Source organism: Nicotiana tomentosiformis, chromosome 3 (assembly GCF_000390325.3).
Source record: "Nicotiana tomentosiformis chromosome 3, ASM39032v3, whole genome shotgun sequence".
NCBI lineage: Eukaryota > Viridiplantae > Streptophyta > Magnoliopsida > Solanales > Solanaceae > Nicotiana > Nicotiana tomentosiformis.
In genome coordinates, this window is record NC_090814.1 from 33,487,536 (window position 1) to 33,505,281 (window position 17,746).

A 17,746-nucleotide genomic window follows, 5' to 3' on the forward strand; every position below is an offset into this window, starting at 1 on the left:
CGGCGGGGCCGCTTTGTGTATAGTTGTGGTATTGTGAATACACCTCCACCCGCATACATCGAGGTGAGGCGGCAGGGCCACTTTGTGTAGAGTTTGTGGCATGGTGAATGCACCTCCACCCGCATATATTGGGGTGAAGCGGCCAGGCCGCTTTGTGTAGAGTTTCTGGTATTGTGATTGCACCTCCACCCGCATACGTTAGAGTGAGGCGGCAGGGCCGCTTTGTGTAAAGGTAGTTGTAGAGGATCCACGACTTATGATTTTATAAATGTTATTGAAAGCTCTTAATAAATTTGCTATGGCTTTAATGGATAACTAAGCCTTTTATTATTACCATGACTTCCAACTCCTTGCATATGTGTTTGGCTTTCGTACTAGTACTATTTGACATGTACTAACGTCCCTATTGTTGGGGGCGCTGTGTCTTTAATGGATTCAGATGGTTCCATAGCAGGTGGTATTGATCAGTGATAGCAGCACCTCCTCTCCTCAGCTGACTTGGTGAGCCCCACTTTCTTCAAGGGTCCTGTATCTCTTGTTCCACGTACATAGTGTTTTGAGGTATAGCCGGGGCCTTGTTGCCGGCACAGTCGTAGTACTCTTTTATTTCTGTTAGAGGCTCCGTAGACATAGTGTGGGTTGTATCTTTTTTTGGGAAGGTTAAACTAAAATTTTGTTATCGTATCATCTGTCCCACTTTAACTATGATTGTACAATGTACTATTTTGGAGACTTGTTAATGACGTAACTAATGAAAATGAACTGGTGATATTCTTATGACCTCTTACTATCTAATTAATGAAAGGTATTCTCCTCTTTATTCTTGGGTGAGTTGGGTAGAAGGTATTGTAAAGGCTTGCTTGACCAGGGTATCTCGGTTGAGCACCAGTCGCGCTCTCCGAGGTCGAGGCGTGACAAAAATGAGAAATAAAGGTCGTCCAAATCGTTTTTAAAATATATTAGGTCGACCACCACCTAAGTGGGTCCCATTGTGAGCTGCTCCGATGTCGTATCGACGAATGGTTTAATGCGTTAGAAGCTAGACTCGTAGATATTCAATTTGGTATATTAGCCATCTCGTAACATTATTAACTTACTATATGTAATTTCAAAGGCAATCTCATTTCTGGGCATACATTAATTGGCTTACGACGTACACTCACGTATGAAAACATGGGGTGTAACATCATTCCTCCCTTTGGAACATTCGTCCTCGAATGTTGTCTGATGCGCTTATTAGTCTCATAACATATAGCTCTAACGAAGACTTTAATAATGTCTTTTCCATCTAGGTAACAGTTCTATGAATAAATCCAAGGCTAGGGCATTCACCCATTTAGGCCTCTTTCTCACACCACGACATGTGGTCAGAATTCTTCCAATCCCGTAACTGTTGTTACCTTTTGTCATGCAGCCAGTACGACTTTGTCCTTGTATGTGCGCCTATGCAGCCCTTCTCTCCTTTTTCCTTCAGCTTTCTCTAGGCCTCACTTTGTGAACACATACGGAACTATGACTAGATGTCCCTTTAGGCATCTATAGGTATATTGAAGTTCTTCGCATGGTACTGTGTCGAACTTACGACTATTTCTATATCTTGTTTCATAGTCTCAATTATCTATCCTTATGGCTTTACTACATCTAGGTAGGTCATACTATACCATAACACTTACTTCGGTCATTATTACCGAGGTCTGGTGCCCAAATCCAGGTTATTGTACAGTTGCTTATTCTATATGTATAAATCTAAGTCCTTTAATGCTTCCTCATTACTGTTTATCTTAAGAATGACGGCCTAATCTCATCTCATAATTTGGAACTTTTATCCATCTATTGTTGATTCACCTTAATGTTGATCTATAATCTACCACTGATAACTTGAAACCCCTTACGTAACACATTGTCACTAGGGCTCATGACTCATCAGGGAACATCTGAATTTATTTGTCTAATCCACCCAGGGAAGATACTATACTTCAATAATCGTATTTCATAGTATCCCAACATGATTCATCTTATGGGGGTATTCTAATCCCATGTAGTTCATGAAATCCCTTCTCTTTGAATCAATACTTAATCAAAGACCTAAATGCCATCCTCTTGTCATTTATCACAATTACACCCTTATTCTACTACCAGGGCAGCATTCCATCTCTTCTAAATACTCCTAGTCGTTAACTCTTCCGAGTTCTTGCAGGCTATACAGAGCTTTCTATAACTTATGGAAACCATCATCTCTCTTATTTTGATGGGTTTAATCATGAGGCCTTACTAATTCTCGTCACCTTCTCACTCACCTTTTCTTAACCTTACTCATGTCTACCTAAAACCTTGTTGCTTTACCATACTTTAGCTTGTGACCTACACATATCTATTTATACTACTCGCAATCGTCCTTTAACTTGCTAGCACCATAGATTTCATTATATTATTATGGAACCTCAAGCGAGACATCACGCCGTCTCTAACTCTTCTTTACTCTCTTAACTATACCTCTCGGTACCTGGAAACCATAGGGTGGAAGATATGCTACTGATGACACCACTATCATTTTTGGATACTGATACACAACGCTTCTAGCCCTCTATCTAGAGTATGGACTATTTACAACCTTTTGCACATGAGTATCTCGTACCTTCTTCACCTTTACTTTACTTACCTTTAAATCTCGCATCATATCTTTTGTCTCTTTCATAACCTCCCTTCCACGTATGTGGAATTCACATCCAGAACTTGAAGCTCTACTATAATACTTGCACCTCTGATACATACACAATCTGGTAGGAGCTTTATACTGACTTTTTATGAGGCTAGTACTCCTCTAACCAGCTTTATCGTATAGCCGTTATAGAATATGGTTGTTGTACTATCTCTCTTGTACCTCTGATATTAAGAGTGATTCTGCAATGTTCTGAATCACGGTTTCTATAATTATCTAGGTTATAATCAGACTGCTGATTTACTTAGCTATTGTAACTCTCGAGATTCCTCTTCTCGTGCAGCATTTATGTAGGCTTAAGATTTCTTCCAATATGTGGCTCGGGGTATTAGCTATTACACCGGCCTGTTATGGGTTCCATGTAACATCCATATTATAATCTTCTAACAATTCAAGCCTTAGTCTGTGACGTGGACGTAAGGCCCCGTAAAATTTCACCTAAAACCCGGGGTTTCATGGCGCCGAGATAAAGTAATGTGATTGAGGGTTGTAGAAATTCATCACGACGATGTATAAATTCATCACGGTGTATGGACTTTGTGGGTTGTATAGTACGTCGGTGAGTTGAAGGAATCATTTTGCCGACCATGGCATTTTTGCGGTCCGCTATGCGACCGCAGAACCACCTTGTGGGCCGTAGATCAGCCGCAGAGTGAAGCAGAACTTGAGCTAATTTTGAGGACCATCATGCGGTCCATTATGCGTCCGCATAACCATTTTGCACGCCCCACAACCCATCACAGATCCAGCATGAGAAAACTTTGGAAGGAGGCTCTACGGTCTATTATGCGACCGCAGAACTGATCTACGAACCACAGATCTGTCGCAGACCTGTCCAGCCCTGCCCAGTTTTTGGGACCCTTTCTATGTTCCCCTTTGCGGCGACATACCTGTTTTGCGGTCCGGTCTTCGACCGCAGACCCAGCTTCGTAGAGTTTAAGTTTTGGAAAGATTCACCTCATTCCATTTTTATAAAAACAACTTGGGGTTTATTTTGGCTGGTTCTAACTGACATTTAAGAGAGAGGAAAGTGGTCTAGAGTGAGAGGGAGATTCCTAAGCTAATGTTTCATCAATCTTTGCTCAAGACTTGGATAATTCACAAGGAAAACTCGCAGGATCTTCATCCAAGACGTAAGGTTCCATACCCTAGTCTTCAATTTCGAGTTTGGGGTAGAAGATGGGTAATGGGGAGTGTGATTCTTAGGCATGGTTGTGTTATCTATGCATGCATGTACTAACAGAGTTGTGGGAAGGTTGTTGAGCTCAAAAGGGTGGATATTGGGTTGTGGGATGAAGGAGACCACCATAGGATGACCCTGAAAATATAATGCACACCTAGTGCTTGATAAAATGCTTAAGTGAGCTAAACCTATGAATATCTTCCTAATTGTGGCTCAATTTTATCATGTCTCTAAATAGATCAAAGTTTCTACGATTTCCAGAACTGTGTAGTAATTTAAGGAGAGTTGAAAGCGAGGTATGTTGTCTAAACCTCTCTTGTAGAATCGAATCCATGATGTCCTTGTAAATTGGAATTATGATTGGATCAAGCTCTAGTGTCTCATGTTTTGAGTAATTCTTTATAAATTTGACTATTCCGAATAAACTCTATGTCGAAAGATATAAGTTCAAAATGTTTTCCGAATGCTCTTATCATATAGTGTTATCCTTCGAGTCTGTATTCGAATGTGACCACGTGTCGAAGTATTATAAATTCAATTATGTCTAAATTGCTAGCTATTATGCCAAATTGTAGAAGAAAGCTCAATGTCCCTAAAAATCTTATTTGCTCATATGTGTATTAAAAGTCGTGATTAGAGATGATTTGTTGTTGATAATCCATGATGATGTTTGAAAATGAAAGGGGCGAACATGAAATAGGAAATACGGCCGACGTGCCAAGAATTATATTACATTTGTGGCCACTAGTGCCAATGAAGTGAAAAGATGAGTAAAAGACAATGAAATGAGCTGAAAGTCCTTTATATAAAAAACATTTGGGAGTATCGTTAGTCACCGAGGAGGGTAGGTTGAAATGACCTAACCCTGAAACTACACGTGCCGGTGTATGTGTGTATTGTGATTATTCCCCTTGTTTGGGATGAGATTGATGTGATGAGATTATTCCCCTTAAATGGGATGCGATGATTGCTAGCAAAGGGTATTTTCGATCCACATGTCATTGTGGTGAGACGGCTTAGCCGGTCGGGTCGATATCAAATGCCATGCCGCACACATGGTGGTGATTGTGCTTGAGATTGTAATTGAGATAATGATTGAGATCTTGATAGTGATGGTGGTTATGGTTGATGTATTTGGGTGAGACGGCCTAGCCGATCAGGCCTTGATCGGTCTCCGTGCCAAAAGTCACGGTGCTAAAGATCTCCCAACCTAAAATAGAGAAAACTTTACTTGAAAACTTGTCTTGCTCGTAACTTGATGTCTTGGTATTGTTTGAGGATTCCATTGATTCTATGATTGTTCATCCCTGTTTTATTACTCGTTCTATTGAGAGGGTGTTTATTCATTCATACTAGTACTATTCCATATGTACTAAAATCTCTTTTGCCGGGGGCGCTGCATTTTTAATGGATGTAGGTGGTTCCGCAGCAGGCGGCTTTGATCACTAATAGTGTTATGCCCTCTTCCCAACTGACTTGGTGAGCCCCATTTCATTTCGGGGTCGTGTATCTTTTGTCCCTTGTATATTATGTTTTGAGGTATAGACGGGGACTTGTTGCTGGTATTATCATAGTACTCTTTTGTATGTATTAGAGGCTCCGTAGACATAGTGTGGGTTGTGTGTTGGTGTTGGGAAAGTCAAACTAGTAATGTTGTATTTGTACCACTTGTTCCACTTCAAACTATGAAAGTGTATGTATTTTGAGAACTTATAAATGATGTAACTAAAGGTAATGAATTGGTGTTGCTCACATGATCTTCCCCTGGTCTAATTAATGAAATAGATCTTCTTGTTATTCATGGGTGAGTTCGGGTAAAAGGTATTGCACAGGCTTGTTCAGCCGAGTTATCTCGATTGAGCGTCGCTCGCGCTCCCTGAGGTCAGGGCGTGACAAACTTGGTATCAGAGCCTAAGGTTTTAAAGTGTCCTAGGATGTCTCGGAGCCGTGTCTAGTAGAGTCCTTCTTATCGGTGTATTATCGACCACATCTATAATTAGGAGGCTACTTGGGGATTTAGGAATAATACCCTTCTTTGATGTTCTAGATCATGCGATAGAGTTGGTTGTAAGACTGTTCCTCCTCTAACGCGTGCATTGCTCTAATTTTTCGTATATGGCACCTAGGAAGAAAGCAAGAACTAGCCAAGGATCCAACGCCACCCCAGGATTGGAAGTTGATTCTATACCTGATGATGTGGTTGATGACCCTAGGGGTGATGATATTCCCCAAACTACTACACTACCTGATTCTACTACTCCTGCTCAGAGTGCACCAATCCCTACTCCTACTGAGGGTGCAAAGATTCCTCCAGCTGATATTCCAGTTCCACCTCCAGCCCCATCTCTCGGTCTCGGTATTTCATAGAGGGACCTTAGGGGAGCCATATAGATGTTGGCTCAGATAGTGGCTTCCGAGGCCTAGAGATCGAATGTTGCACCTACTTTTTCCAAGCATCCGAGGGATTCTACTAGTTCCAAGGTGAACAAGTTTCTTCATTTAGAACCTCCAGTGTTCACGGGTACTAATCCCGAGGAGGACCTCTAGGACTTCAATGATGAGATGCACAAGACTCTCCGAGTTATGTGTGCTACTAAGAATAAAAAAAGTGGAGTTGCTTTCCTACCGCCTGAAAGAGGTGGAATATTCTTGGTTTGAGCTGTGGGAGGAGTCCCATGAGGAGGGGAGCCCTCCGGCGTGGTGGAGTGAGTTTGCCGATGCTTTCATTGATCATTACTTACAAGTCGAGACAAAGGCAGCCCGTGCTGCTGAGTTTGAGATCCTGAGGCAAGGTAGCCTGAGTGTGTGGGAGTACCATATCATATTCGCACGCATGTCTAAGTATGCTATTTACATGTTGCCCACTATGGAGGCGAGAGTGCGTCGGTTTGTGTAGGGCCTTAGCCCCTTGATTATTAATGAGGCCGCTACAACCGCCTTGAATTCTGATATGAACTACGGGAAGATGGTGGCATTTGCTCAAGCCACAGAGAATCGCAAATTAAAGAATATAATGGAGCGAGAGGGTAGCAATAAGGCCCGATCCGCAGGCAACTTTGGTGGTACTTCTGGTAGTGGTGGTGGTAGGTTGGAATTTAGGGGAGGGTCATCGGGGCCATCCCAGTTCTTTGCTCACTCTTCAGTCAGTGCACCGCAATCAAGGCCCAGTCAGCAGCTGCGGAGCCATTTTAGGCCCGGTCAGGGCTACAGGGGACCCTACCAGCAAGGTCGGCGTGGTAGGAGATTCCAGCAGTAGTGGAGGCCCCCATGCCCTAGGTGTAGAAAGTTGCAATTAGGGGTCTGCTACATGGACCTACCCATATACTACAGGTGCGGGTTGAGAGGCCACATTTAGAGGGATTTTCATTCGTCCCGCCAGGGTGGGGGTAGGGGTACGGCACAACCAGCCAATTCTGCAGCTACTGCATCCGCACTACCTCCTCCAGCTTGAGGCACTCCAGCACCCGCAGGGCGTGGTGCAGCTAGGGCTATTACATAGTGTTTGGGAGGACCCGGCCATTTTTATGCTATGAAGGGTCGCTAGAGTTCAGAGGCTTCTCCAGATATTGTCACAGGAACATTGACTGTCTAGATGTATATTCCCTTAATGATCCTGGTTCCTCTTTGTCCTATGTCACTCCTTATATGGCTATGGAATTTGGGATAGAACCGGAACAACTTCATGAGCTATTCTCTGTATCTACTCCGATTGGTGAGTCTATTATGGTCGCGCGGGTTTATAGGGATTGTGTTGTCACGGTGCATGGTCGGGACACCATGGCCGATATCATTGAATTGGGGATAGTTGATTTTGATGTAATAATGGGGATAGACTGGCTTTATTCATGTTTTGCTAAGCTTGATTGCCGAACCAGAATCGTTAGATTTGAATTTCCAAATGAGCCAGTTATCGAATGGAAGGGGGATGATGAGGTGCCGAAGGGTAGGTTTATTTCTTACCTTAAGGCCACAAAGATGATCAACAAGGGGTGTATTTACCATTTTGTTCGGGCTACAGACACTGATGCTGAGGCACCTACACTTGAGTCTGTACTAGTTGTGAATGAATTTCCAGAGGTCTTCCCTGATGAGCTCCCTAGGACCCCACCACACAGGGAGATTGATTTTTGGATTGATGTGATATCAGGCATGCACCCTATATCTATTCCACCCTATAGAATTGCACAGGCAGAATTGAAGGAGCTAAAGGAATAATTGAAAGATTTGTTCGAGAAGAGTTTTATCCGGCCAAGTGTACCACCTTGGGGTGCACCGATTCTCTTTGTAAGGAAGAAAGATGGGTCATTAAGGATGTGTATCGACTATTGGCAGCTCAACAAGGTCACGATCAAGAATAAGTACCCACTACCAAGGATATATGACATGTTTGACCAATTGCAAGGTGCTAAGTACTTCTCCAAAATTGATTTAAGATTCGAGTATCACCAATTGAAGATCAGGGAGCAGGATATTCTGGAAAAAAATTCAGGACCTGGTATGGGCACTTTGAGTTCCAGGTGATGTGTTTTGGGCTAACAAATGCCTCGGCAGCTTTCATGGATCTTATGAATCGAGTCTTCAAACCTTTTCTCGACTCCTTCGTGATAGTGTTCATTGACGATATTCTGGTATATTCACGGAGTCGAGAGAACCATGTCGATCATCTCAGGGCAGTTCTACAGACTCTGTATCGGCACAAGTTGTATGTGAAGTTTTCGAAATGTGAATTTAGGCTTGAATCTGTCACATTCTTGGGTCATGTCGTCTCCATAGAAGGAATTAAGGTTGATCCTCAGAAGAATGCAGCGCTGAAGAATTTGCCTAGACCTACAACTCTAACAGAGATTCACAGTTTCTTGGGCTTTGCTGGGTATAACAGGAAATTTGTGGAGGGGATCTCTACTCTTGCCTCTCCATTTACTAAATTGACGCAGAATGCGGTTAAGTTCCAATGGTCAGATGCTTGTGAAAGAAGCTTCCAAGAGTTGAAATCAATATTGACTACGGCACCGGTGTTGACCCTACTAGAGGGTACATATGGGTTTGTGGTATATTTTGATGATTCAAGGATCGGACTTGGGTGTGTATTAATGCAACATGGCAAGGTGATAGCTTATGCTTATAGGCAACTCAAGAATCATGAGAAGAATAATCCAACGCATGACTTAGAACTTGCAGCGGTGGTATTTGCATTGAAAATTTGACGTCATTATTTTGTATGGGGTCCATGTGGATATATTCCCAGACCATAAGAGCCTTCAATATATTTTCAAGCAGAAGGAATTGAATCTGAGGCAGAGAAGATGGCTTGAGTTACTCAAGGATTACGACATCGATATTCTATATCATCCGGGGAAGGCTAATGTTGTGGCGAATGCTCTTAGCCAGAAAGCTTTGGGTAGCTTGGCTCACTTAGAGGCATATCAAAGGTCGTTGGCCAAGGAGGTTTATTGGTTGGCTAGTTTTGGAGTTCGTCTTGCGAATTCTAGTGAAGGAGGGTGCTTGTGCAAAATAAGCCTGAATCATCGCTTGTTGTGGAAGTCAAGGAGAAGCAATACAACGATCCATTGTTGGTGCGGTTGAAAGAGGGGATAGATAAAACCACGGATTTTTTTCATGGCATGGATGATGGTACACTAAGGTACCAAGGATGATTATGTTTTCCAAATGCAGATGGTCTCCGGGAAAGAATCATGATCGAGGCTCACACTTCTAGGTATTCCGTACACACAGGCTCTACAAAGATGTATCAAGATCTTAAGGAAGTCTATTGGTGGAATTATATGAAGAGGAATGTAGCGGACTTTGTGGCAAGATGACAAAATTGTCAACAAGTAAAGGCCAAACATCAAAGGCCCGGTGGGTTGGTACAGAACATAGAAATTCCGGTGTTGAAATGGGAGATGATCAATATGGACTTTGTGGTGGGACTACCTTGCACTCCTTGCATGTCCAACTCGATTTGGGTGATTGTGGATCGACTCACAAAATCAGACCACTTCTTACCTGTTAAGGCTACCATCACACCAGAACAGTATGCTCAGTTGTATATCAAGGAAATAGCCAGGTTACATTGCACTACAGTTTGTATTATCTCAGATCGAGGGGCACAGTTCAAGGCTAATTTTTGGATGAAATTTCAGCAAGGTTTGGGAACTGAGGTAAATCGTAGTACAACCTTCCATCCACAAACCAACAAGCAGGCCGAGCGGACTATTCAGACGCTCGTTCGATTGTGTTCTTGACTTCAAGTGTAGCTGGGATAATCATTTGTCGCTCATAGAATTTGCCTACAACAATAACTATTATGCTAGCATTCAGATGGCACAGTTCAAGGCTTTATATGGTATGAGATGTAGATCTCTCATTGGATGATTCAAGATTGGGGAAGTAGAATTGATAGCGCCAGATCTCGTGCAACAAGATATGGAGAAGGTTAGGTTCATTGCGGAACGGTTGAAAACTGCTTAGAGCCGCCAAAAGTCCTATTCGGATGTGCGTCATAGGGATTCGGAATTCAAAGAGGATGATTAGGTATTCTTGAAGTTTTCCCCCATGAAGGGTATAATGCGGTTTGGTAAGAAAGGGAAGTTGAGTCTGAGGTATGTCGGACCGTACATAATCATTTAGAGGATTGGTCGGGTGGCTTACAAGCCTGAACTACCTCTAGAGATGTCTTTAGTGCACCCGGTGTTTCATGTATACATGTTAAAGAAGGTGGTTGGAGACCCGTCGCTTATTGTTCTAGTTGAGACTATTGAGGTTAATGAGGAATTGACTTATGAAGAAATTCCAGTTGCCATTCTTGATATGCACGTCCGTAAGCTGAGAAATAAAGAAATTGCCTCCGTGAAAGTGCTATGGCGAAATCAACAGGTCAAAGAGGCCACCTGGGAGGCCGAGGAAGAAATGAAGAAGAAGTACCCTCATTTGTTTGAATAGCTATGTATTTGTGAAGTTGTGTTCTATGAAAATTCTAAGAGTTTACCTTCTATGAATTATGTTTCACTTGTACAATTGATGCTAAGGGTGTTCTTTTTTGGTAATATACTGCTCATGAGGCCATAGTTGGTGTTGTTTTCATGTTATGTTGCATCGTTGGATTATGTATATGTTGTTAGGTTTGGTTTCTGGGATTTTCTGACAGGTGGACAGGCCCAATTACAGGGGAGACTCTGGCGAATTTTTTGGAAATTTAGGGAGTCGGTCAAAAATTTGGAACAGTTGGCCTGTAAAGTAATAGCTGAGTCACATTGGATGCTAATGGTGAACTTTGACCCTCATTCGAGGACAAATGATCTTAAGCGGGGGAGAATGTAAGGCCCCGTAAAATTTCACCTAAAACCCGGGGTTTCATGGCACCGAGGTAGAGTAATGTGGTTGAGGGTTGTATAAATTGTGGGTTGTACAGTACGTCGGGGAGTTAAAGGAATCATTTTGCAGACCATGGCATTTCTGCAGTCCGCTATGCGATCGCAGAACCACTTTGTGGGCCTTACAATGAAGCAAAACTTGAGGTAATTTTGAGGACCATTATGCGGCCGCATAACCATTTCGCGGGCCGCACAACCCATCGCAAATCCAGCATGAGAAAACTTTGGAAGGAGGTTTTGCGGTCCATTATGCGACCGCAGAACTGATCTACGGACCGCAGATCCGTCGCAGACCTGTCCAGGCCTACCTAGTTTTTGTGATCCTTTCTGCGTTCCCTTTTGCAGACCGCATACCTATTTTGCGACCGCAGAACGGCTTCATAGAGTTTAAGTTTTGGAAAAATTCACCCGATCCCATTCTTATAAATACAACTTGGGGTTTATTTTGGCTAGTTCTAACTGAAATTTAAGAGAGAGAAAAGTGGTCTAGAGTGGGAGGGATATTCCTAAGCTAATTATTCATCAATCTTTGCTCAAGACTTGGAGAATTCACAAGAAAAACTCACAAGATCTTCATCCAAGAGGTAAGGTACCATACCCTAGTCTTCAATTTCGAGTTTAGGGTAGAATATGGGTAATGGGGAGTGTGATTCTTAGAAAACTTCGGAAGGAGGTTCTGCGATCCATTAGAAAACTTCCCAACATGATTCATCTTATGGGGGTATTCTAATCCAATGTAGTTCATGAAATCCCTTCTCTTTGAATCAATACTTAATCGAAGACCTAAATGTCATCCTCTTATCATTTATCACAATTACACCCCTATTCTACTACCATGGCAGCATTCCATCTCTTCTAAATCCTCCTAGTCTTTAACTCCTCCGAGTTCATCCAGGTTATACAAAGCTTTCTATAACTTATGGAAACCATCAGCTCTCTTATTTTGATGGGTTTAATCCTTAGGCCTTACCTATTCTCGTCACCTTCTCACTCACCTTTTCTTATCCTTACTCATGTCTACCTAAAACCTTGTTGCTCTACCATACTTGAGCTTGCGACCTACACATATCTACTTATACTACTCGCAAACGTCCTTTAACTTACTAGCACCATAGATTCCCTTATGTTATTCTAGAACCTCAAACGAGATATCATGCCATATCTAACTCTTCTTTACTCTCTCAACTAGACCTCTCGGTACCTATAAACCATAGGGTGGAAGATATGCTACTGATGGCATCATTATCATTTCTGGAAACAGATTCACAACACTTCTAGCCCTCTATCTGAAGTATGGACTATTCATAACCTTCTGCACATGATTATCTCATACCTTCTCACCTTTACTTTACTTACCTTTAAATCTCGCATCATATCTTATGTCTCTTTCATAAACTCCCTTCCACGTATGTGGAATTCACATCCAGAACTTGAAGCTCTACTATAATACTTGCACCTCTGATACATACACAATCTGGTGGGAGCTTCATACTGACTTTTTATGAGGCTAGTACTCTTTTAACCAGCTTTATCGTATAGCCGTTATAGAATATGGTTGTTGTACTATCTCTCTTGTACCTCTGATATTAAGAGTGATTTTGCATTGCTTTGAATAATGGTTTCTATAATTATATGGGTTATAATCAGACTCCTGATTTACTTAGCTATTATAACTCTTGAGCTTCCTCTTCTCTCACAGCCTTTATGTAGGCTTAAGATTTCTTCCAATATGTGGCTCAGGGTATTAGGTATTAAATCAGCCTTTTGTGACCGCCATGTAACATCCATGTTATAATCTTCTAACAATTCAAGCCTTTTTCTGTGGCGTGTATGTAAGACCGCGTAAAATTTCACCTATAACCCGGGGTTTCGTGGCGCCGAGGTAGAGTAATGTGATTGAGGTCCCGTAAAATTTCACCTAAAGCCTTTGTCCATTATGCAGCCGCATAACCATTTCATGGGCCGAACAACCGATTGCAGATCCAGCATGAGAAAACTTCAAAAGGAGGTTCTGCGGTCCATTATGAGACCACAAAACTGATCTGCGGATCGCAGATCTGTCGCAAACTTGTCCATCCCTTCCCAATTTTTGGGACCCTTTCTGTGGTCCCCTTTGCGGGGCCGCATACCTATTTTGCAGTCCGGTCTGCAACCGCAGACCCGGCTTCGTAGAGTATATGTTTTGGAAAAATTCACCCGATCCTATTTTTATAAATACAACTTGGGGTTTATTTTGGCTGGTTCTAACTGACATTTAAGAGAGAGGAAAGTGGTCTAGAGTGAGAGGGAGATTCCTTAGCTAATTGTTCATCAATCTTTGCTTAAGACTTGGAGCATTCATAAGGAAAACTCACATGATCTTCATCCAAGAGGTAAGGTTCCTTACCCTAGTCTTCAATTTCGAGTTTGGGGTAGAAGATAGGTAATGAGGAGTGTGATTCTTAGGCATGGTGGTGTTATATATGCATACAAGTACTAACAGAGTTGTGGGAAGGTTGTTGAGCTCAAAAGGGTAGATATTGGGTTATGGGATGAAGGAATCCACCACATGAGGACCTTGAAAATATAATGCACACCCGGTGCTTGATAAAATGCTTAAGTGAGCTGAACCTATGAATATCTTCCTAATGGTGGCTCAATTTTATCATGTCTCTAAATAGATCAAAGTTGCTTGGATTTCCAGAACTGTGTAGTAGTTTAAGGAGATCTCAAAGTGAGGTATGTTGGCTAAACATATCTTGTAGAATCAAATCCATGATGTCATCGTAAGTTGTAATTATGATTGGCTCAATCTCTTATGTCTCGTGTTCCGAGTTATTCCTTAAAATTTTGAATATTCCGAATAAACTATGTGTCGAAAGATATATGTTCAAAATGTTTTCCGAATGCTCTTATCATATTGTGTTATCCTTCGAGATTATATTCGAATGTGACCACGTGTCGAAGTATTATGAATTCAATTATGTATAAATTGCTAGTTATTATGCCAAATTGTGGAAGTAAGCTCAATGTTCCTAAGAGTCTTATTTGCTCATATGTGTATTAAAAGTCGTGATTAGACACGATTTGTTGTTGGTAATCCATAATGATGTTTGAAAATGAAAGGGGTGAACATGAAATAGGAAATACGGCTGACGTGCCAAGAATGATATTATACTTGTGACCACTAGTGCCAATGAAATGAAAAGATGAGTAAAAGACTATGAAATGAGCTGAAAGTCCTTTATATAATAAACATTTGGGAGTATAGTTAGCCAGCGAGGAAGGGTGGGTTGAAATGACCTAACCCTGAAACTACACGTGCTGATTATTTCCCTTGTTTGAGATGAGATTGATGTGATTAGATTATTCCCCTTAAATGGGATAAGATGATTGCTAGCAAGGGTGATGTTGATCCACATGGCATTGTAGTGAGACGGCCTAGCCGGTCGGGTCGATATCGGACGCCATGCCGCACACATGGTGGTGATTGTGCTTGAGATTGTGATTGAGATAATGATTGAGATCTTGATAGTGATTGTGATTGTGGTTGATGTCTTTGGGTGAGACGGCCTAGCCGATCGGGCCGTGATCGGACTCCGTGTCAAAAATCACGGTGGTATATCGGTGCTAAAGATCTCCCAACCTAAAATATGGAAAATTTACTTGAAAACTTGTCTTGATCCTAACTTGATGTCTTGGTATTGTTTGAGGCTTCCATTGATTCTATGATTGTTCATCCTTGTTTTATTACTTGTTCTATTTAGAGGGTGTTTATTCATTCATACTAGTACTATTCTATATGTACTAATGTCCTTTTTGTCGGGGGTGTTGCATCTTTAATGGATGCAGGTGGTTTCGTAGTGGTGGCTTTGTCTAGTGATAGCGGTATACACTCTTCCCAGCTGACTTGGTGAGCCCCATTTCATTTCGGGGTCGTGTATCTTTTGTTCCTTGTGTATTATGTTTTGAGGTATAGCCTGGGACTTTTTGCCGGCAGTACTCTTTTGTATATATTAGAGGCTCCGTAGACATAATGTGATTTGTATGTTGGTGTTGGGAAAGTCAAACTAGTAATGTTGTATTTGTACCAGTTGTTCCACTTCAAACTACGAAAGTGGATGTATTTTGAGAACTTATAAATAATGTAACTAATGGTAATGAATTGCTGTTGCTCACATGATCTTCTCCTAGTCTAATTAATGAAATAGATCTTCTCTTTATTCATGGGTGAGTTCGGGTAGAAGGTATTGCACAAGCTTGTTCGACCGGGTTATCTCGATTAAGCATCGGTCGCGCTCCCCGAGATTGGGGCGTAACAGTGGACTCAATTCTTTCTTTTAACTTATATTGGACTCTCCTATAGCTGTATGAATGGAAATATATATGATGCATGAATAATACTCTGAAATTTTAAGTGCGGTCATGAGGTAACTAACTTCGGGTCGTATATCAAATAATTCCTTTCATACCTTCTAAGTTGTTTTTAAATACAAGAAATGACTCTTTCTAGTCATTCTTCCACTTGTTGCATGAATACATGGCTTATCTTAGTGCCCACGAATACTGGAATTCTCTGTAATTCATATGATGTCAAATATCACTTCTTTTTTTTTACTTCCCGTTCATTAATGACGATCGGTGCCCCCTTCTTATGGAGTGCATACAATGTTGTAGTGAGATTGTTGTTACAAGGTCATTTCTTCTTCAGGTTACTATGCTTAGGTTGAAGCCTTCTTCCATATTTCCTCTGCTAGTCTTTAGTTGTAGTACTTAGGGGACACCCTCTGACTTTTGTAAGGCAACGAGCTTATTACATCATATACCCGACATATTCTTTTGATGTTCTTACTCGCCTATAATGATCCTTAGATACTTACCTTTGCGCCATTGTGCTCGTAGGGTTACTTTTGAACTAAAATTTTGATTGTCTCCCTAGTGAAACTCTCTTTTATTTTCGTAACACTTATACGGTACCTTTAACTACCCCAACTCCTATCTTAATGTTTCTCAAGGAATACGATGTCGTATCTGCAAGACTAAATTCCCTATGATGGGTTTCACTATGTTAACCTTGCACGATCTGTTGATCTTTCTGTATCATGTTGTCTAACCATAGCTAGTCTCTTCCTGAATAAACTACTAACTACCCATTGGTCCATTCCCATATCTATGTTCCGCGTAATCTCTTTTAGGTTGTTTCGTTTGTCCTAACTTACCTCTCGCACTGGCTCCTTATGTATCAAGTGTTCATTCACACTTATTTATCACTAAAATCACGTGCGGGAAACCTTATTGCCTCTCCCCGATGTCGTTCTTGCATAATGTTCTGGAGCCGTAACATATCTATAGGATCTGAATAAATGTTATCTCATTCCTTTTGCCTTTTTACCGCATTCTTCATTTACTATTCCATAGTTACCTGAACTACTTAACTCCGACTTAATACTATATCACACCATCTTCCCCCCTTTAGGGGAGTACTAACATTTAATGCTATGAGGATTTACCTATAATTATATATTTCCTCTTCAACTTCGGCATCTTTTCACGTCTTCACTGACACGTGCTCGCCTTGCGATAATGTAAGGCCCCATAAATATTTCACCTAGAACCCGATGTTTTGTGATGCCAAGGTGAACTTATGTGTTGATGATTGTAGAGATTCTTCGCGCCGAGCAAGCTCGCCGCAGTACAAACATTTTGGGTTGAACAATCCGTTGGGGAATTGAAGAAATATTTGGCAGAGCAGGGCATTTCTGCGGTCCACTATGCGACTGCAAAATCACTCTGCGGGCCGCAGATCGGCCGCAGAGTGCAACAGAAAAATGGCCAAATTTGGAGGGTCATTTTGCGGTCCAATATGCGACCACAAAATGCTTTCGCGGGCCTCACAATCCTTTGTGGATTCAGCATGATGATTTTCAGAGGGAAGTTCTGCAGTGCATTATGCGATCGCAGAACTGGTCTGCGGACCGCAAACTCGCCGCAGACCTGACCCGAACGACCCAGTTCTTGACATCACTTCTGCGGACCACATATCCATTCTGCGGTCCACTCAATGACCGCAGAGCTGTGTTCAGATGGTCCATTTTCTGGTTTTTCTAACCCGACCCTATTTCGATATATAGATTTTAAGGGCCATTTGTAAAGTAAAAATCTGATATTTTGAGAGTGAGGAAGTGCTCTAGAGTGAGAGGGGGTTCCTAAACTAATTGTTCATCAATTCTTGCTCAAGGCTTGGATAATTAACAAGGAAAACTCACTAGGTCTTCATCCTAGAGGTAAGATTCTACTTCCTAGCCCTCAATTTCGGGATTTAACTTAAAATAGGTAATGAGAAAACCAATTCTTGGGTGTGGGAGTTGTTCATTATGCATGCATGTACTATCAAGATTTGTGGTAAGATTGTTGAGCGCAATTGGGTAGACTTTGGGTAGTGGGATGAAGGAATCCACCATAGGAGGACCTTGAAATAATAATGCCCACCTA

At 41.7% G+C, this 17,746-nt stretch overlaps 1 protein-coding gene across 1 annotated transcript; it reads left to right on the forward strand.

The window, feature by feature from the left end:
* The first annotated feature begins 7,724 nt into the window (after nt 1-7,724).
* Nucleotides 7,725-8,117, forward strand: LOC138907591 (uncharacterized). Its single transcript, XM_070198193.1, has one exon. The coding sequence runs from the start codon at nt 7,725-7,727 to the stop codon at nt 8,115-8,117; it is 393 nt and encodes a 130-aa protein (XP_070054294.1).
* Nucleotides 8,118-17,746: the final 9,629 nt, after the last annotated feature.